Genomic DNA, 16,296 nt, shown 5'->3' with positions numbered 1-16,296 from the left:
TTTAACAACAATTATTAAATGGGTTAGAATGGATATCCATCCATCCATCCATTATCTACCACTTTATCCTCCACCAGAGGGTCGCGGAGGGGTGCTGTGCCCATCTCAGCTGACATTGGGCGATAGGCGGGGTACACCCTGGACAGTTCGCCTGTCCACCGCAGGGCCACATATAGAGACAAACAACCATTCAGGTTAGAATGGATAAAATGTCTGGGGGATCAGGTGGTTGAGAATGCATATTTATGGCTCGGGTTAGTTTAAAGGTTCTTAAAATCCAAGCACACAGTTTCCTCTGGCGGCGATTTGACCTTGTGTTAAGAGCGAGACTCAAAGCCCCAGCAGACACTTTGAACTCTTTGATAGTTTCCTTCCTTTCCCCCTGCTGTCTGTCACGTCAGAAGAATGGGATGAGCACAGCTGCACACGCACTTGCTATTTTGAGCACTTGTCTTTGAAGGCCACACCTTTCGCAGCAGAACGAGCACAGAGTAGTCGTCATCCAAATGCACACCATAAAACTGAAAAAATAACAGTGATGAATATTTCCTCCCTTATGCTAAAATGTCATCATTATTATTATGATTATTTATTAGAATATTATATGTACAACATATAGAATCTAGCAGTGTAGAAAATATAGAGCCAGTCGGTTACTAGAGAACTAGAGAAAGACTTTTCACTGTCTCTCAAAGATGAAACATGGATGGAGCAAGCCAAAATTAAGTTGCGCCGAATTTCACAAAACTTGGTAGGAACTTGTGATAGCCCAAAACTAACAAAAAAGTCCATTGGGACCATGGCCTCAACTCAACAGGAAGTCTGCCATTTTTAATTTGGCTTCCATCTTTGACGTCCATCTTGACTCTGAGCTTGCTTATCGTCCTAACACAAAAAAGACCACGACAATTTGTACTAGATGCATCAAAGGCAAAAACGTTATCGCAAAAAGGTTTTGCGGATTCAAAAGGGCGTGGCCATGGCAAATTTTGACCATTTGCCACGAAACAGGAAGTGCCCTATAACTTCGCAATGCATTGACGGATCACCTTGAAACTTCCTACGTGACACGAAAGAACGACCCTTGACACGTCTACAGACACAAACTTGACCCAACGTGAAGTCGGCCATTTTGAATTTAGCTTCCATTTGGCCACAAAACAGGAAGTATCCTCTTGTTTGGCAAAGGTCAGAGAATCAGATAAGATAAGATAATTTTGACTAACACAAAAATCATCATCAGTATATTTTATTGATACCCATTCAAATTAACGGGGATGGCCAAAGAATGCTTAATTTATGGGGTAAATAAGAAAAAATGATACATTTTATTGTCCAGAGGGTGTGGTTTTCTGGTTTTTTGGATGATAATTATTTTCTTTGGCCGGTCATTTTTCGAAATTTCAATGAAATCATGAGGTGTTGAGGCAATAAGATGAACCAGTTTTCGGTTTTAGTCCGAACACTGACTGGAGGTCAGGTTTAACAGACGGGTGTGAGCTTCTACGCTTATTTGAAAAGGTCAAATTCAAACTACGCAGTGTCCTGACACGCCAAAGTGTTTAATCCAAAAATACAAAATACGAAACGTCTCTTTCAGCAAACACACACACACTCACTCATGCTCATGGGGGTCATCGCCCTCCTATTCTTCTCCACACAGTGGCAGGAAGTTGTCCAGATATCCGCAGGGCCTCTGAAAAAAAAAAGAAAGAAAAAGAAAGAGTAATGTGAGCGAGCAAAGAGAGGACAGGGTGGCGTTAGTTAGTGACGGCAGTGATGGAAGTGGGCGACTCCACTCAGAGTTGACGTCTGGTTTTTGAGGTGAAGCTTCACCGCAGGGCCCCAGGTTTACAGCAGCAGATCATAGGAACAGTTTCCCCGCAGAACAGCTGGACGGTGCTGCTGCTGATCTGTGGGAGCAGAGAGAAGAAAAGGCTCACAGCCGGCGGACCTGAAGAGCCTGAAGATGATGTTTGTTCTGAGGATGTTTCTTCTGCTGGGACTGAGCTGGACATGTCGGGGTGAGTCAGTCTCACTATTCTAAACATGTACCTGATTTAAAATCAAATTATTTAAGTTGGAGCTTATGGAAGCTTTTTTTTAAATTATCTCTCAACTTTTTAAGGACTTTTTCCCAAGCCACTGATTATGTTTTTGTTTTACTGTAAATAACTTTATCTTACATTTATAAGCCCAGGTAGTTTATCTATCTATCTATCTATCTATCTGTCTATCTATCTATCTATCTATCTATCTATCTATCTATCTATCTATCTAGCTCTTTCTTCAGTTCTATCTATCTAGCTCGCTAGCTGTCGAACTAGCTATCTTGCTATCTTTGTAGTTATCTAGCTAGCTCGAATTTTCTTTCTATCTATCTATCTATCTATCTATCTATCTATCTATCTATCTATCTATCTATCTATCTATCTATCTATCTATCTATCTATCTATCTATCTATCTATCTATCTATCTAGCTCTTTCTTCAGTTCTATCTATCTAGCTCGCTAGCTGTCGAACTAGCTATCTTGCTATCTTTGTAGTTATCTAGCTAGCTTGAATTTTCTATCTATCTATCTATCTATCTATCTATCTATCTATCTATCTATCTATCTATCTATCTATCTATCTATCTATCTATCTATCTATCCAAGGAAACTGAGTTTGCTGTAACACAGGAGAACAAAGAAATTCACATTTAAAAAGCTGAAACAGGAGGGGAAAAAACAAGTAAACCAAGTAATTAACTATGACTATAATAGTTTAAAGGTTGATCAATAATCGATTAATTGTCGCAGCCCTAATAATCTAATAATCTAAAACAGAACTTTTGATTTTTGTGTTGAACATTAGCCTGCTTTCCTTACAGGTGTTGCTGTAATATTCCTGACATTTTTATATGTACAGTCAAAATAAATTGTGCAAGCTACGTCTTTATTCCTACTGCACTGGGAAGTTCCTCTCTGCTGATGATGTGAAACAAAACTATAAAACATTTCTCGCGTCTAATTTCAGCTCTATTGTCCACACACACACACGTGATTTAATGGTACAGCTCACACCTGCCAACCCCATTGTCTGATTCCATCACATTCTTCATCGCTATGGCAACGACCTTCGACCTTTATCAAGCCCCCTCCAACCCCGGTCCAGTCCATTTCCTGTTGCTATTCACTTCTCGTGGAAACTTCCTGTTTATGTCAGCACCGTTTCCTGCTCCCTCATTTTGAACGGCTCGTATCAGGGCCCACCTTTCGTGGCCTGACCTGCATTGTTGTGAGCAGCCATTGCTCTGGAACAATGGGGGTGGTTTTGAATAAAACACTCACATGGTGAGTATAATTCGAGTTTAATGACAGAGACGAGGGCTGTGGGAATTCAATTTCAAATAATGTACTTTTACTAATGTAGTTGCAGGCTTGTCTCATTTTATCAGATATTAATTAACAAATTCTGCTGCTCAAGTGGGGGGAAAGGCATCTTTTTAGTTGCGGTGGGTGATATTAGCTTAAAATTCGATCACGATATTCCAATCGTGATATCACAAAAACAACAATTGTGACAATATTTCCCGCGGACATGCCCAAATAAAAGGTTTTAAAAAAATATATGGGATGACAATAAAGACAATAAAAACAGACCTCTTCTATAAATGCAAGGATCGTCTGTCTGCCTTTTAACCCCATAACTGTCTTGGCAGGTGTCTTACTCAGGTCATCAGTGTGTGCAGTGCCGAGTTTTGGTTGTTTGAACGAGAAATGTGATATAAATGCAACAGTTGGGCGACAGGCACCTATTGAACAGATACTCCATAAAATCAATACAATTTTTAATCTCTTTACAGTTACATTTGTAAAAGATCAGTAGATTCAGAATTGAAAACAACATTTTCAAGAGCAACAGTTCCCAATCAAAGGGGCATGACTTCCGCTAAGGGTCACCAAAGCTCCTTCCGCAAAGTAATTTGATCTTGAAGGTGTTTTTTAATGAGAAATATAGATGTTAGCATTACATTCATTTCTGTGAGGAAAACAAATAAATTGTAGGGTTACATGAAAGCTTTGCAATGGTTTCCTTCAAATCCTGCTAGAATGAGGCCATGTGCAGAGGAGATTGCCAATTTATTTCAAAAAGATGAGATCTGAGATCGGCCCCAGTGTCGCACAACCACAATGTGTAGGATTAAAGTTGTATAAAATGAGTGATTTTTTTAAGATTTTAAAACATCTATTAAAAGTTTACTGTGGATTGTTACACAGTTGTGTTGCATGCTGCTATTTATTTTTATTTGATGTAATATGTATATATGTATATATATATCTTTATATATATAGATATATATGTATGTTATAGTTATATGTACATAAATATATATTATATATATATATATATATATATTAAACATGTAGGATACTCTTTCCTCTTTATTGCAGGGATGGTGGGGTTGGCAGCCATGTACATTAATCAAATACTACATCAAAACCAGTCTGTGTGCGTTTGTCCCCACAGCTGCGTCAGGTGACCCGTGGGGTCAGTGTCCGGTCAACAGAAAGTGTAAGGACAAGTTTGCAGACGGGTCATGTGACAGAGACTGTATGGAGCCCGAGTGTCTCAGAGACGGCCTCGACTGTGAGAGGGACAGAGGCAACTGCAAGTAAAAACAACTTTCTCCTCATCTTAATAGTGTTATTTAGTTATGTTTTCACCCACAAAAATCACTTAAACATCTTTTTAAGCTAACGTTTTGTTGCAAGACAAGGTGTGGATGCATGTGAGTAACCCATTACAAAATAAAATAGTGAAGGGGTGACGATGTACTGGGCAATAAACAATAGAAAAGAAGAAAGAAAACCAGCAGTAAGTGTATGTGAATATTTTTATCCATATAGAACAAAAACATGTTATAAATCAAACTAAAGTTTAGTAATATTGGTGGATATGGTAAATTGAACAATATGATATATAAAAGAAAGTAATGTAATTTGGTAAAAAAATAGCTATTTAGTAGTAAACTAGCTGCTATAGATACAGAGACACTTAATGGTATGAGTGTACACACTTTTTGTGTGTATTTTCCATGGAAATTACAAGATCATTAAAAAATACACAATCTTGCCAAAATTCATGACATGAACAGCTCACATAATTTTGAATTAGTGAAACGTGAATCATTTCAAAGAGAAATTTGGTAAAGGAATTGCAAGAAAGAAAAAAAATTTTGGGGACCTTAAAAAATCTCCTGTGACCCATCTGTGGCACCTGACCCAGTCTTTGATAAACTCTGGCCTAAACTACATATAAAAGACAAATTCTGAGGCTACAAAACAACTTTTAAATTAAAGTGATGACACAATCATACAACAGGAGTAAATGTCACACTTTAAGTCAACATTGTGTTGTCTAATTCTGTCTTCTGTCCGTTTTGTCTCTTTCAGTCCAGACCACATCAAGTACTGCCGCGATCACTACGCCGACTCCCACTGTGGCCAGGGATGCAACAGCGCCCCCTGTGGGTGGGACGGCAGCGACTGCGTCGCGCAGCAGAGCCCTCGGTGGGCTAAAGGAACCCTGGTGCTTCACACCAACATCCCGCTCGAACACGGCACCTTCTCCAACAGCTCGCTGCTGTGGGCGCTCAGCGTCCTCCTCCAGTCGCCGCTCAAGCTCCGAGGGTTCACGCCGCTCGCCGCCAACAGGAACTTGTTTGACTTTGACCTTCAGCAACTCATCAGCCTGCTGTCTCAGGCAAAGCCTGTCGACTCCAACGGGTGCGAGATAAATTCAATGCTTTTGGCGTTATAATTAGAGGAAAGTGTACTTTATGTAGCCTTCAGTTAGCATCAAAACACTTGTAAGTGGTCCAAAACGGTGGCCTACGTAGAGTTCACCTGGCTCACATTATAAAATGAAACAATTCATACAATCAGGTGACAATTTTACAAAATTAAGTATAATAATTACTTTAACTTCAATGTCTGCCAAAAGAAAATTATTAATTTCAACTAAATTTTACATACTAGACCTTTAATGGAAGACCACATTATGGATTGCATTTGGCAGGAGAGATCGACAACAACACAAACACTATCATCTGCATAACAACGGATTTTAGAATGAACACATAATTTATCCTTATATAGATATAAATAAAAGTAGGCCAAACATAGAGCCTTGGGGGACTCCACCAGCCTGAACTGAAGTAGAGATACTAAAATAGATTATGTTGTTAGATAACAAAATTTTAATTTTGTATCTTATCTTGTAACTTCTGGGTTTGAAATACTTTAATTGGATTTACCTAAGTGGCACAAACTTACCAAAGGAAGCGGCAGTAGCTTCTGTGTCCTAAATGTGAGCTAACATTTTGGAGCAGGAGGGTGTAACCTTAAGCTGACAGAGTGTGAAAAGCTACAGACTTCAGTCAACAAACATTTTAGTCATGACAGTTTCTCTTTCCCGCTGCTCCCTCTTTCCTAGCTCCCTCCTTTTCCTCCAAGTGGACAACAGGCCGTGCTCCCGCTTGCCCACTACCTGTTTCCCCTACGCCACAGAGGTCGCCAGTTTCCTACGCGCAGTGATGATCCTGAAGCCCGCCTCGTTCCCCGCCCTCCCTGAGCTAAAGGCCGTCATCAGCATCAGAGGATTCCGAGAGGAAATAGGGAGCAGAGAGGAGGAAACGGTGAAAGCGCCAGTTGAAGGTACGCTCACATGCATGTGCTGACGCTCACACATGCACATCCAGCTTTGAATTTCATCCAGAGAAAATACAATAAAACACATTTCCATTTCCATTATTTTTTTTTTAGATGTGTTGGTCATCTAAAAACATGGACAATTCAATACTTGAAGACTTTTTTTTTATGTCACATGGAATGAAATTAAAAGCGAATTTCACAATAAAAGCCTGATCTGAATGTTTACAAGAGCCTTGATTCCCAGTGGGCTGAGTTTGAAACACAAATTGCTCAAAACACACTGTGCCTTGCACCCATTGGCTGATGCCAAAAGCTTAATTGAAAGGCCAATTTTATTTTGAATTGACACTTTCTCATGTCGTCAAGGATAAACAGTCCCCCTCACTACCTGATCCATAATGGAAACCCGATTTTTTTCCATGCATGTGCTAAAGTACAGCTCCTTCCAGTTGTGGTTGCCACCTGCCATAAAACAAAACAGGAATCCCTAGCCCTAACCCCTAACGTGTATACATTTTACATATATAATTACTTAAAAGAAATATAACTATAAGTATAAGTATGTTTTGTGCATCTAAAATCCTTCAAACTCCCTCACATTTATTTTGACAGTCATTTTAAGGACCCTTAAGAACACTTTTTAGAGAGTCGGTTTGGTAAAGATTAGAAGAGGTTAAGTTCAAACAATTTTATCTTATATGTTCAGTAAAAAATGGTGTCTTGAGGGAGTGTATATCAAAGTCAGGACTGATAAGGTGTCCAAAAATTGTTGTGCATTACAACCATTCCCAAAGGAGATTTTATGGGGGTCACCAAACAAATCGTATGAATTTTGCCCACCTCCAACTGATGATTTATTTAAGTTTTTAAATAACAAGCATACAATTATCCCTCGGAAATTAATTGAAAAATACTTTACAGACAAATTTGCTCTGGTCACATTTGATATTGTGATTTGGGTCATGATGATTTGGGTCATGATGACTTGCTATTTTTGCTATTTTGTCAAATTGTGGACAAAAAAAAGCCACTCTTTTTGGTCAAATTTTGGACGACATACTATACTGTGACTTTTTTGTCAAATTTTGGACAAAAAAATTGTCTCATTACACATTTTTTGACAATTTTGGTTCCCTGTATTGAAAAGTTTGGTAAACACTGGTATAATATATGTTTTCTGATGCTCATAGCGATGTAATATTCAACTAAAATGGAACATTATTAACATTTATATTAATTAAATAGATATTTGTTTTATTCTATCCAGCTGTAACAAAAGAAGATTCAACAATAGTAATTGTTCTTTCTTTCTTTCAAAGACCCAAAGCCTGTGTGGCTGTGGGCGGTTGTCGCCATAGCTATCGGCCTGCTGCTGTTGCTGCCCCTGGTGGTGTTCCTGGTGGTGAGGAGGGTGAGGCAGCGGCGAGCGGAGAGGGAGGGTAACACCAGGGTGAGACACCGGTCCACGGTCACCGACAACGGCAACGACAATGACAAAAAGGCCAAGTCCTGGGCGCCGCACGCCGCTCACCAGGAGCAAAGAGTCCGATCCAGCAGAGAGAAGGACAAGATTAGCCTGAGGAAGAAGAAGAAAGCCAAGGAAGCAGAGAAAAAGAGGAGGAGGGAACCACTGGGCGAGGACGCCATTCGCATGCGGTGAGGGGGGCGGGGCTTGGGGAGAGGATGTTTTGTCTCCCGGAGACAATGATGTCATGTAGACTAATGGAGCTCATCCTGTACAGTAATTACATGGACTTGACCCTTTTTGTCCCGGGACACTTTAATACTTGTCTGGATCACATTGAGCAGTTTTACAACAGAATATAAACAGTGGCTGCTGAAGGCAGACATCATTCATAATGCCTCTCTTATCAACACAATTAAAGATGAAAAATGTGATTATGGGAGAAGCAAAGGAGTGGCAAAGCTGGGTCATCTGGGGCTTAAAGAGGCCTCATAAATGTTATGATCGGCTATGTGGACGACAAGCACAATGCGTTTAGTTTTGTCAATATTGGAATTGGAATGTGTCAATGATTAGCAGCACTTGTGACAGTGCCATCTAGTGGAAATCTGGTGGAGAGTAGTAAAAATGATCAATTCCAAGGCAAAACCCCAGGTTGACTCCCAGATATAATGAATGAATGAATGAATCGTTTATTTCGGGCATGACAAGTAATCAACATCTGCATACATCAGCATTTACATTCATACACATGACCGAAAGGGACAGTGGGAGAAGCAAAGCTTATCTAGTCCCGCCCCCATTACCCATACAATTTTATTACTTCTTTTTTTTTTTTTTTTTTTTTTTTTTTCATGTTAACTTTCGACATTTTGGACGTCGCAGCAACAATAGCATAAGGCTGCAGTTCATCTCAAGTCAGTCAACAGACTACATGTACGGCCGTACATGTGTCCCTGTCGAACCATCACGAGCGATCACAGTCTCAAGTTGTTGCCTCGGTTCCGCCGATTTATTCATCCCTCTCTCGCATAGCTCTCACCACGCTTAGTTAACATGCATGTATTATGTTTTAATGGAAGTGAGATCAAAATTGCAGTTTGAATGGGTTTCAATGGGACATTTTTGGCACTTAACGGTATGAGTGTAACTCTTATTTGTACAAAATGTATTTTAGCCTGACTGCAGGAGCTGAGCTGGAATACACAATCTTGCCAAAATTAATGACATGAACAGCTCACATAATTTTGAATGAGTGAAAAGTGAATCATTTCCAAGAGATATTTGTAAAGTCTGTAAATCTGGGGCTTAAAGAGGTCCCCCAAGAACCCCAGTAAATCTTATGATTGGCTCTGTAGAAGAGACTGGAACAAGACACCTTGCTCTGAAACATCAAACATAAGCCCAATGCGTCGAGTTAAATAAAGGAGGAGGAAATTGGATTGGATTGGAATGAATGCAGATTAAACACATAACCCTAAGTAAAAAAAACCTGTTTTAACTCAGTTTATAACTGCCATGTCATACACAAATACAGGTTTGTGTAGCTATTCTTCTTAGGACACGGTTGACATCCATTCATTTCCATTCATAAAAATAACTTCTTAAAGGCAAGCTATAAAAATTAAGCTACAAGCTACAAGCTACATTTCATTGAGCTGGTTTTTTTTTCACCTATATCTGACCAAATTATTGACATCAAATCATTCATTTGTAAAGATTTTAACAGGCAGGCCTTTGTCATAATTGAAGTTTGAATGGGTTTGAATGGGACATTTTTGGGGCTTAAAGGCATGAGTGTAACTCCTATTTGTACACAGTGTATTTTAGCACCTGACTGCAGGAGCTGAGCTGGAAATAACAAGATCAACACAGCCAAAATGATCAAAAATACAAAGAATGAAAAGCAAAGTGTGTCCTATAGAGTTAACACACGAGCTAATGCTATGTAGTTGTTTATGCTTGGGCCCCCAGACTCTCTTAAAATGTCCCTGACAGTGATTTAATGCTAAAGCAATGCTCTAGGACCTATTTTGATGACTTGATTAGACATAAAGTTCAGGTCCATACAGTATATACTGCATCCTGTAACCTTTGCTGCACCTCACCGCCCTCCTCGCCCTCCGTTTATTTCCTGTCTCTCTATACAATGGCGTGGAAATCTTAGTAATAACATGAGTGGGGGGGGGGGCTGACCCAACACTTCGCTAATTGCGCTCAAGCATTAAATGTCTCATGCTAATCTTTTTTTGTTTTCTTTTTTCCCGAAAAAACGACCGCACTCTGCGTGTTTACATTTGACTAAAACAATCTGCTGTGTTTGGGTGTGTTGCAGGGCTCACAAACCACAATAAAAAGCACAGGAAGGAAAAGGAAAAGAAGGTCATGAGGAGGGAAAAGATCGTGGCACCACAGCGGTTTCTTAAGACCCATGCTTTTTTTTTACTGTCAGGCCTCTCAAAAGGGACCAGGACATAGGAAGCGACACAGACTTTACCCAGAGTTCCATGGAAGACATCAACGCGAGATGTTCCCGAAGACAAGAGGACGCCACCATCTGTGACCACAGGACGCAGGAGCAAAAACACTACAGAGCCGGACCCTCACAGTCCCACAGAGCCATACAGTGTAAGTCACTTAACCAGTCATTCTGCTCAAGGGTTACCTTGCTAAAACAGGCCTGCTCCACCCAATTTTAAAAAACGTGGGAGACCACCAACACAACAAACTTCATAACCGATAATCACCGGTTTAATCCTGAGACAACAGACGAGACAATCCAGTCAAGACGCACTTTAATCTGAAACGATTTCAGGGAGGAGATTCCACTGATTTGGGATCTCACAGAAACTCAAACAAATTGTCGTGGCTGAGAAGACGGAATCAGCTTGGCTTGTACAAGTTGCGGTTCTAAACAAAAGTACACAACATCCATTTCTCGGCCAACTTAACTCCTCACGCTACAGGATCGTTTGGCCAGATAAATTGTCCAAAACAGCCTAAAATCACAAGGCACCCACGATTGTTGCAAGAGCCAGATCTGGACCAAAATATGGCCAATTATCCTCTAGTGAGGGGATCAAATGGCTGCTGTTTTGCATAGTTTTTTGCGAGTGTTTGCAGAAGTTTGAACAACTACACAAACCCTTCCATACATAAAAAATAACCTTAAATTATTTGTTTACCCCCTTTAGCTCCACCTAGAGGATGGGAGAGAGGGGCCATGCCTCCTCCACTGCTCAGCCCTCCTCAACAGGTCTGTTGTGTCATGTTTTTTTGTGTTTATATTCTGTTTTGTTTTTTTGTTTTTTTTTAAATAGATGTACAGTATACTCACCACGGTTCGGTGTCTTCACAGTCGGCAGAGTGGTGTGGTCCTGACGGGTCTGTGGTTCTGATCCGAGCCGTGCGTAGTGGACTGGACAGAGTGGTTTTGGAGCTGCTGCGGGCGGGAGTACCGGTCAATAACACCGATCATACTGGTAATGAATCCCCTGCCCAACATGAGCGTGTAACTCAACCCAAGAAATCAACTCAAATCAAGTAGTATCTGTGTATAATACACAACAATACTACTACACTACACCAATATGTAGTAGCTGTAGATGACACTATTTAAAACATAATAATGCTAACATGCTAACTATATGCCAGTTTAGCACCATGGGTTTAGTTGGAAAAAATATGCTAGTTTTTGAATGTAGCCATGGGCAAATGCTTATCTGCCAACTACACTAATATGCTAATGTATAGCAGACATTGTTTTGCCCCATGAAGTTGAACTAAAGACTCAGACCTACATGCTAAAATGCTGACTAATGTTTGTGTTGGTGTTTAGCAGATACATTATATCAAGCATCGCAGTTTACCACCAACACTACACTAACATGCTAATGTTTAGCAGAGGGTTGATGGTTAGCATATTAGGTATATTAGACCAGTTTAATATAATAACAGTTTAGCTTCAGGGAAAAAAATGCTAGTTATTTTCAAATGCTCTTTTTCTGGCAGCTTTTGGGCCTATGGAAAAAAATAATTAACTGAAAGCTAACGCCAGTCTGTGCCGTATGGTCCGGTGCCTTCACATGTGCATATGACAAGGGGAACTTTTGTACATCTAACAAACATCTAACAAACAATCTATCCATCCTGAAAAGATTGAAGTTCAGAGTAAGCCTCTGTTTTCCTGTACACGGAGGGGTTGAGTAACTGCTGTAACTTACCCCATGTCTCTCACGTCCTCTTTTTTGTGTCCCTCCTCTCCCGTCCTGTCCTCTCCCCCTGATGTCCATGGCTTCCATCTCTTCCTCTCCGTCCTCCTCCAGCTCCCCTGCTGCCTTCCTCTGACTCAGAACAAAGTTAATGTGCAATGAAACTCAAGCTCTGGTCGATGGACGCATTAACGTTGTTCTTCATCCCTCGTCTTTGCTTTTGCCGTCTCTTAGACTTTTGTCATCTTCAACTCTTTCAACGTTTTTTTTGGTCACTGTCCTCCTGTCTCCTGTCTTTGTCACTTTCGGCTGAAGCGGTCCGCGTCCCTTCCCTTCATTCTCCCTCTTGTCTCTCTCTCTCTTCACCATCTGGGCTTGTTGTGTAATGGTTGATCATTGGCTGACTTACTCCCTCCCTTCTCCCCCCACCCTCACCTTCACTCACACTGTGTCTCTCAGGGAGGTCAGCCCTGCACTGGGCTTGTTCAGTAAACCACCTCTCCCTCACAAGGACCCTGGTACGCTACGGGGCAGCTGTGGACCTGCAAGACAACAAGGTACGTCCTAGACTTCCTTTATTTTACACTGTCAGTACTGCCTGATTGTTAAATTAAGGTGGCCCTGAGGTGCAAAACACAAACACAAATGACAATACACAAACGCAAAACAAAAAACACAAACGCAAATCAAAAAGCACAAACGCAAACCACAGAACACATACACAAAGCAAAAAACACAAGTGCAAAACAAAAAACACAAACGCAAATCAAAAAACATAAACGCAAATCAAAAAAAAAAAACACAAAAGCAAATCACAAACGCAAATCGAAAAACGCAAATAACAAAAATCACAAACGCAAAACAAACGCAAATCGGAAAACACAAACGTTTTGTTTTGCATTTTTTGCTTTGCGTTTGTGATTTTCATTTGTGTATTGCGTTTGTGATTTTTGTTTTGCGTTTGTGTATTTTGTTTTGCATTTGTATTTTGCACCTCAGGGCCACCGTAATAAATGATAAATAGATACTTTATTCATCTCACAGAGAAATTCACAAATGCCCTCCTGCTGCCCTCCTGTGCCAAGACCCAGCATAAAATCAAATCTATGATATCTTAAGAATATGTTATCTGCCTGGAAAGTGGACTTTATAAGCCTCTCACTCTTTTGCACCAAACTCCATAGAGAAAATCCACGTTTTTAGCTCATGGGGACATGGGAGCTGCTGGTTTACTGCTGCCTTGTTTGGTAAGTTTTTGTCACTTAGGCAAATCTGAACAAAGGATTTTAAACACCGAAGTGACAAAATAGCATGTGAAAATAGCATATGAAGTCACCAAGCCCTGTATGCTGTGATTTCAAAATCGCGGGTATTCTCTATGGACTTTGGTGCAGGGAGTGAGTGAGTTGATAAAGATGTTATATTCATATGTCGATGCGTCCGTCAGGGCGAGACACCGCTCTTCCTCTCCGCCCTCCACGGTTGCTACGACACCGCCAGGCTCCTCCTCCTTCACGGCGCCAACCTCGAGCTGCATGACCGACGGGGGCGGCGACCCATCGACGTGGCCAGAGAGGGAATGCGTCATCAGATCCTGGAGCTCCTGCTGGCTCACCAAATCCAGAGAGGGCCTGTCACCGTCGAGTCGGCCAACGACTTGATGTGGGAGGAGCGTGCGCTCATCTACTCGCCATGGGTCGGATCGCCTGGTCCAGGCCTGCCTGGTAGAAGCGCCTCCTTCTCGGGGATTGTCGGACATCGGGATATGACGCCGCCGCCACAAGAGTAAGGTTTTCACGCACAGACAACAGGGCATATTCTGAAATCGAATGTATATTTGCGCGGTTCCACCCTCTAAATCATGAGGAGGATCTCCATGAAAACAGCCAACTTAAGCAGCAGGAGAATGTCTAGAACAAGCGTGACCTGGGGGCCATGCAAGGTTCAGGTCTGGTCAGTAGGTTGCAGTAAAGTGAAGAAGAAGAGTCAAACTGTGCAGGGAATAACAACTGTTGAGTCGGGGTGGGCGTTGTTAGCTTAAAATGATACCACAATATTCATCATTAGACAAGATTTTGCATCATTTCAAAGTAATTTTTCTGACAGATATTATGTTGGTGTAACATCGTGATGTTGTCCTCGTCTCTCCAGTGATTGGTCGATGAACAGAGTGCAGTATCCGCCCCCTCAGAACTGGCGACCACAGCTCAACCAATCAGCGACAGCATTGGTCCCTCCGAGGGTCATGGGCCGCTCCCCTCGTCCGATCAGCACCTTGCAGGAGGTGACCTCCGAAGACGAGGACCGCGACAGGCACCACGACGCCCCCAGAGCGGCGACGCCCCACTTCCTGTCCCCCCAGCCGGCGCCGCGGCAGCGCTCCTTCTCTTGCACCCAGCATGCACTGCAGCGTCGCTCCAGCGCATACCAGCCGGACCCCACGTACGTCATCGTGACGGACAGGACGGCCAGTGAGAGCGCGGAAAGAGTCGCTGCGCCGCCACCTCCCACAGACGCCGCTGCCGTCGCCCAATCGGAGCAGCCGCCCCCCGTGAACAATCGAGCAGAGCAGGCGGCGGCAGTGAGTTCGACAAACACAGAGCAGAAATCTAGAGGTGAGAGGTCAAACAACGCCGCCAACGCCACGCAAACGGCCCTGTAGAGATTCAGCACAGATGTGGTGCAGACACTGACCACGTTTCTCAAGCCACCGCGACCAAACCTAGACCAGAACCAGGAAACAGGAGTTATTTCACCGGAGAAGAAAGAAGAAGAAGAAAGAGAGGTCACAGACAGCACTTAAAGTTCTGCAGTCGACCTGTAGACGAGAAACCGAGTTCAGTTCACGTAAAGAAATACAATTCATACAAACACACACAAAAAAACACAATGACTCATGCCAGGCGCAGTTTTCCAAAAAAGAGCATTTTAAGGCTCTGAAAACACCACTTCCTGTTAATAAAAGGCCAATTTGCAGATTTGGGCCCTTAGATGACAAATTATAACTATTTCAACCTTTCTTCTACATCAGGTTATGACCTATAGTGCAGCTAGCCACTAGGGGGCAATGTAAAAGGTCATGTCAGTTCCAAGAACATGCACAGATGCATTTTGGTCCAGCTTCTTCGCGTCACATTTGTTTTCTTGTCTTCAAACTAAAAATCTGCCACCTCTTCAGTTTCTATTTGTTATTTTCCATTTCTTCCCCAGAGATGAGGATGATGTTGTTGTTAAGTAAATTTTATGTTTGTCGTATTCACTTTTCACTTTTTTTTCTTACATTCAGATTATTGCAGGATTATTCAGGGTGACGTGATTGTAAAAATAATCATATTAATAAAGATAAGTTGCACAAAGGCATCTGAATCCCGTCGATGTATGCAATAAATATGGAATATCATTTGTATTGTTTTAAAGACTAATGTCAGAGGGTGAAATGTATAAAAGTGTTTGTTTTGATGTGGAGTTCACTGAGAGAAAATAATATTGATGGTGTAAAAACAAACGACATTAAATCCACATTTCACTCGGTTCACACTGGAGAGTACTAAAGTAGTACAGAATGTAACTTTAAAGCTCCTTAGGACAAAAGGCTGAACCAGACCTGGTGTCAACATCCGTCCTCACACCTTTCCCATTTGTATTCAGCTGTAAATCACTGCATTCATTAAAGCTGTAAATGAAGAGCTCTCATCCACGTGCCCTCTTGGCTCTCTGTCTGCAGCACGCGCCACGCAGGATCAAAGGATTTGGTGTGAACACCTCGGTAGTCAAATGTCGCGTCTTCTACAAAGAAAAAGCAGGAGATTTTTAGACAAATAGTCGAACTTCAACGAATTTTGCAGTGTTACGGCGAATAAGTACACAGACCCCATTCAAAATAGTACAAAATATAGAATTATATATAAAAAAATATTAAAG

General features: G+C 41.5%; 1 protein-coding gene across 1 annotated transcript; it reads left to right on the top strand.

The window, feature by feature from the left end:
• Window positions 1–3,108: 3,108 nt before the first annotated feature.
• Window positions 3,109–15,579, top strand: notchl (notch receptor, like; the record flags this gene model as incomplete). The annotated part of the gene is made up of 11 exons (XM_083893937.1): window positions 3,109–3,151; window positions 4,514–4,658; window positions 5,440–5,772; window positions 6,482–6,702; window positions 8,019–8,355; window positions 10,617–10,792; window positions 11,359–11,420; window positions 11,523–11,646; window positions 12,835–12,932; window positions 13,823–14,160; window positions 14,527–15,579. 11 exons carry the CDS (start codon window positions 3,109–3,111, stop codon window positions 15,035–15,037), a joined length of 2,388 nt encoding a protein of 795 aa, XP_083750063.1. The 3' UTR covers window positions 15,038–15,579.
• Window positions 15,580–16,296: the final 717 nt, after the last annotated feature.

This window comes from Microchirus variegatus (genome assembly GCF_963457635.1).
Source record: "Microchirus variegatus genome assembly, chromosome: 1".
NCBI lineage: Eukaryota > Metazoa > Chordata > Actinopteri > Pleuronectiformes > Soleidae > Microchirus > Microchirus variegatus.
The sequence above is the reverse complement of the archived record's forward strand: the minus strand, read 5'-3'. Positions and strand labels throughout refer to the sequence as shown.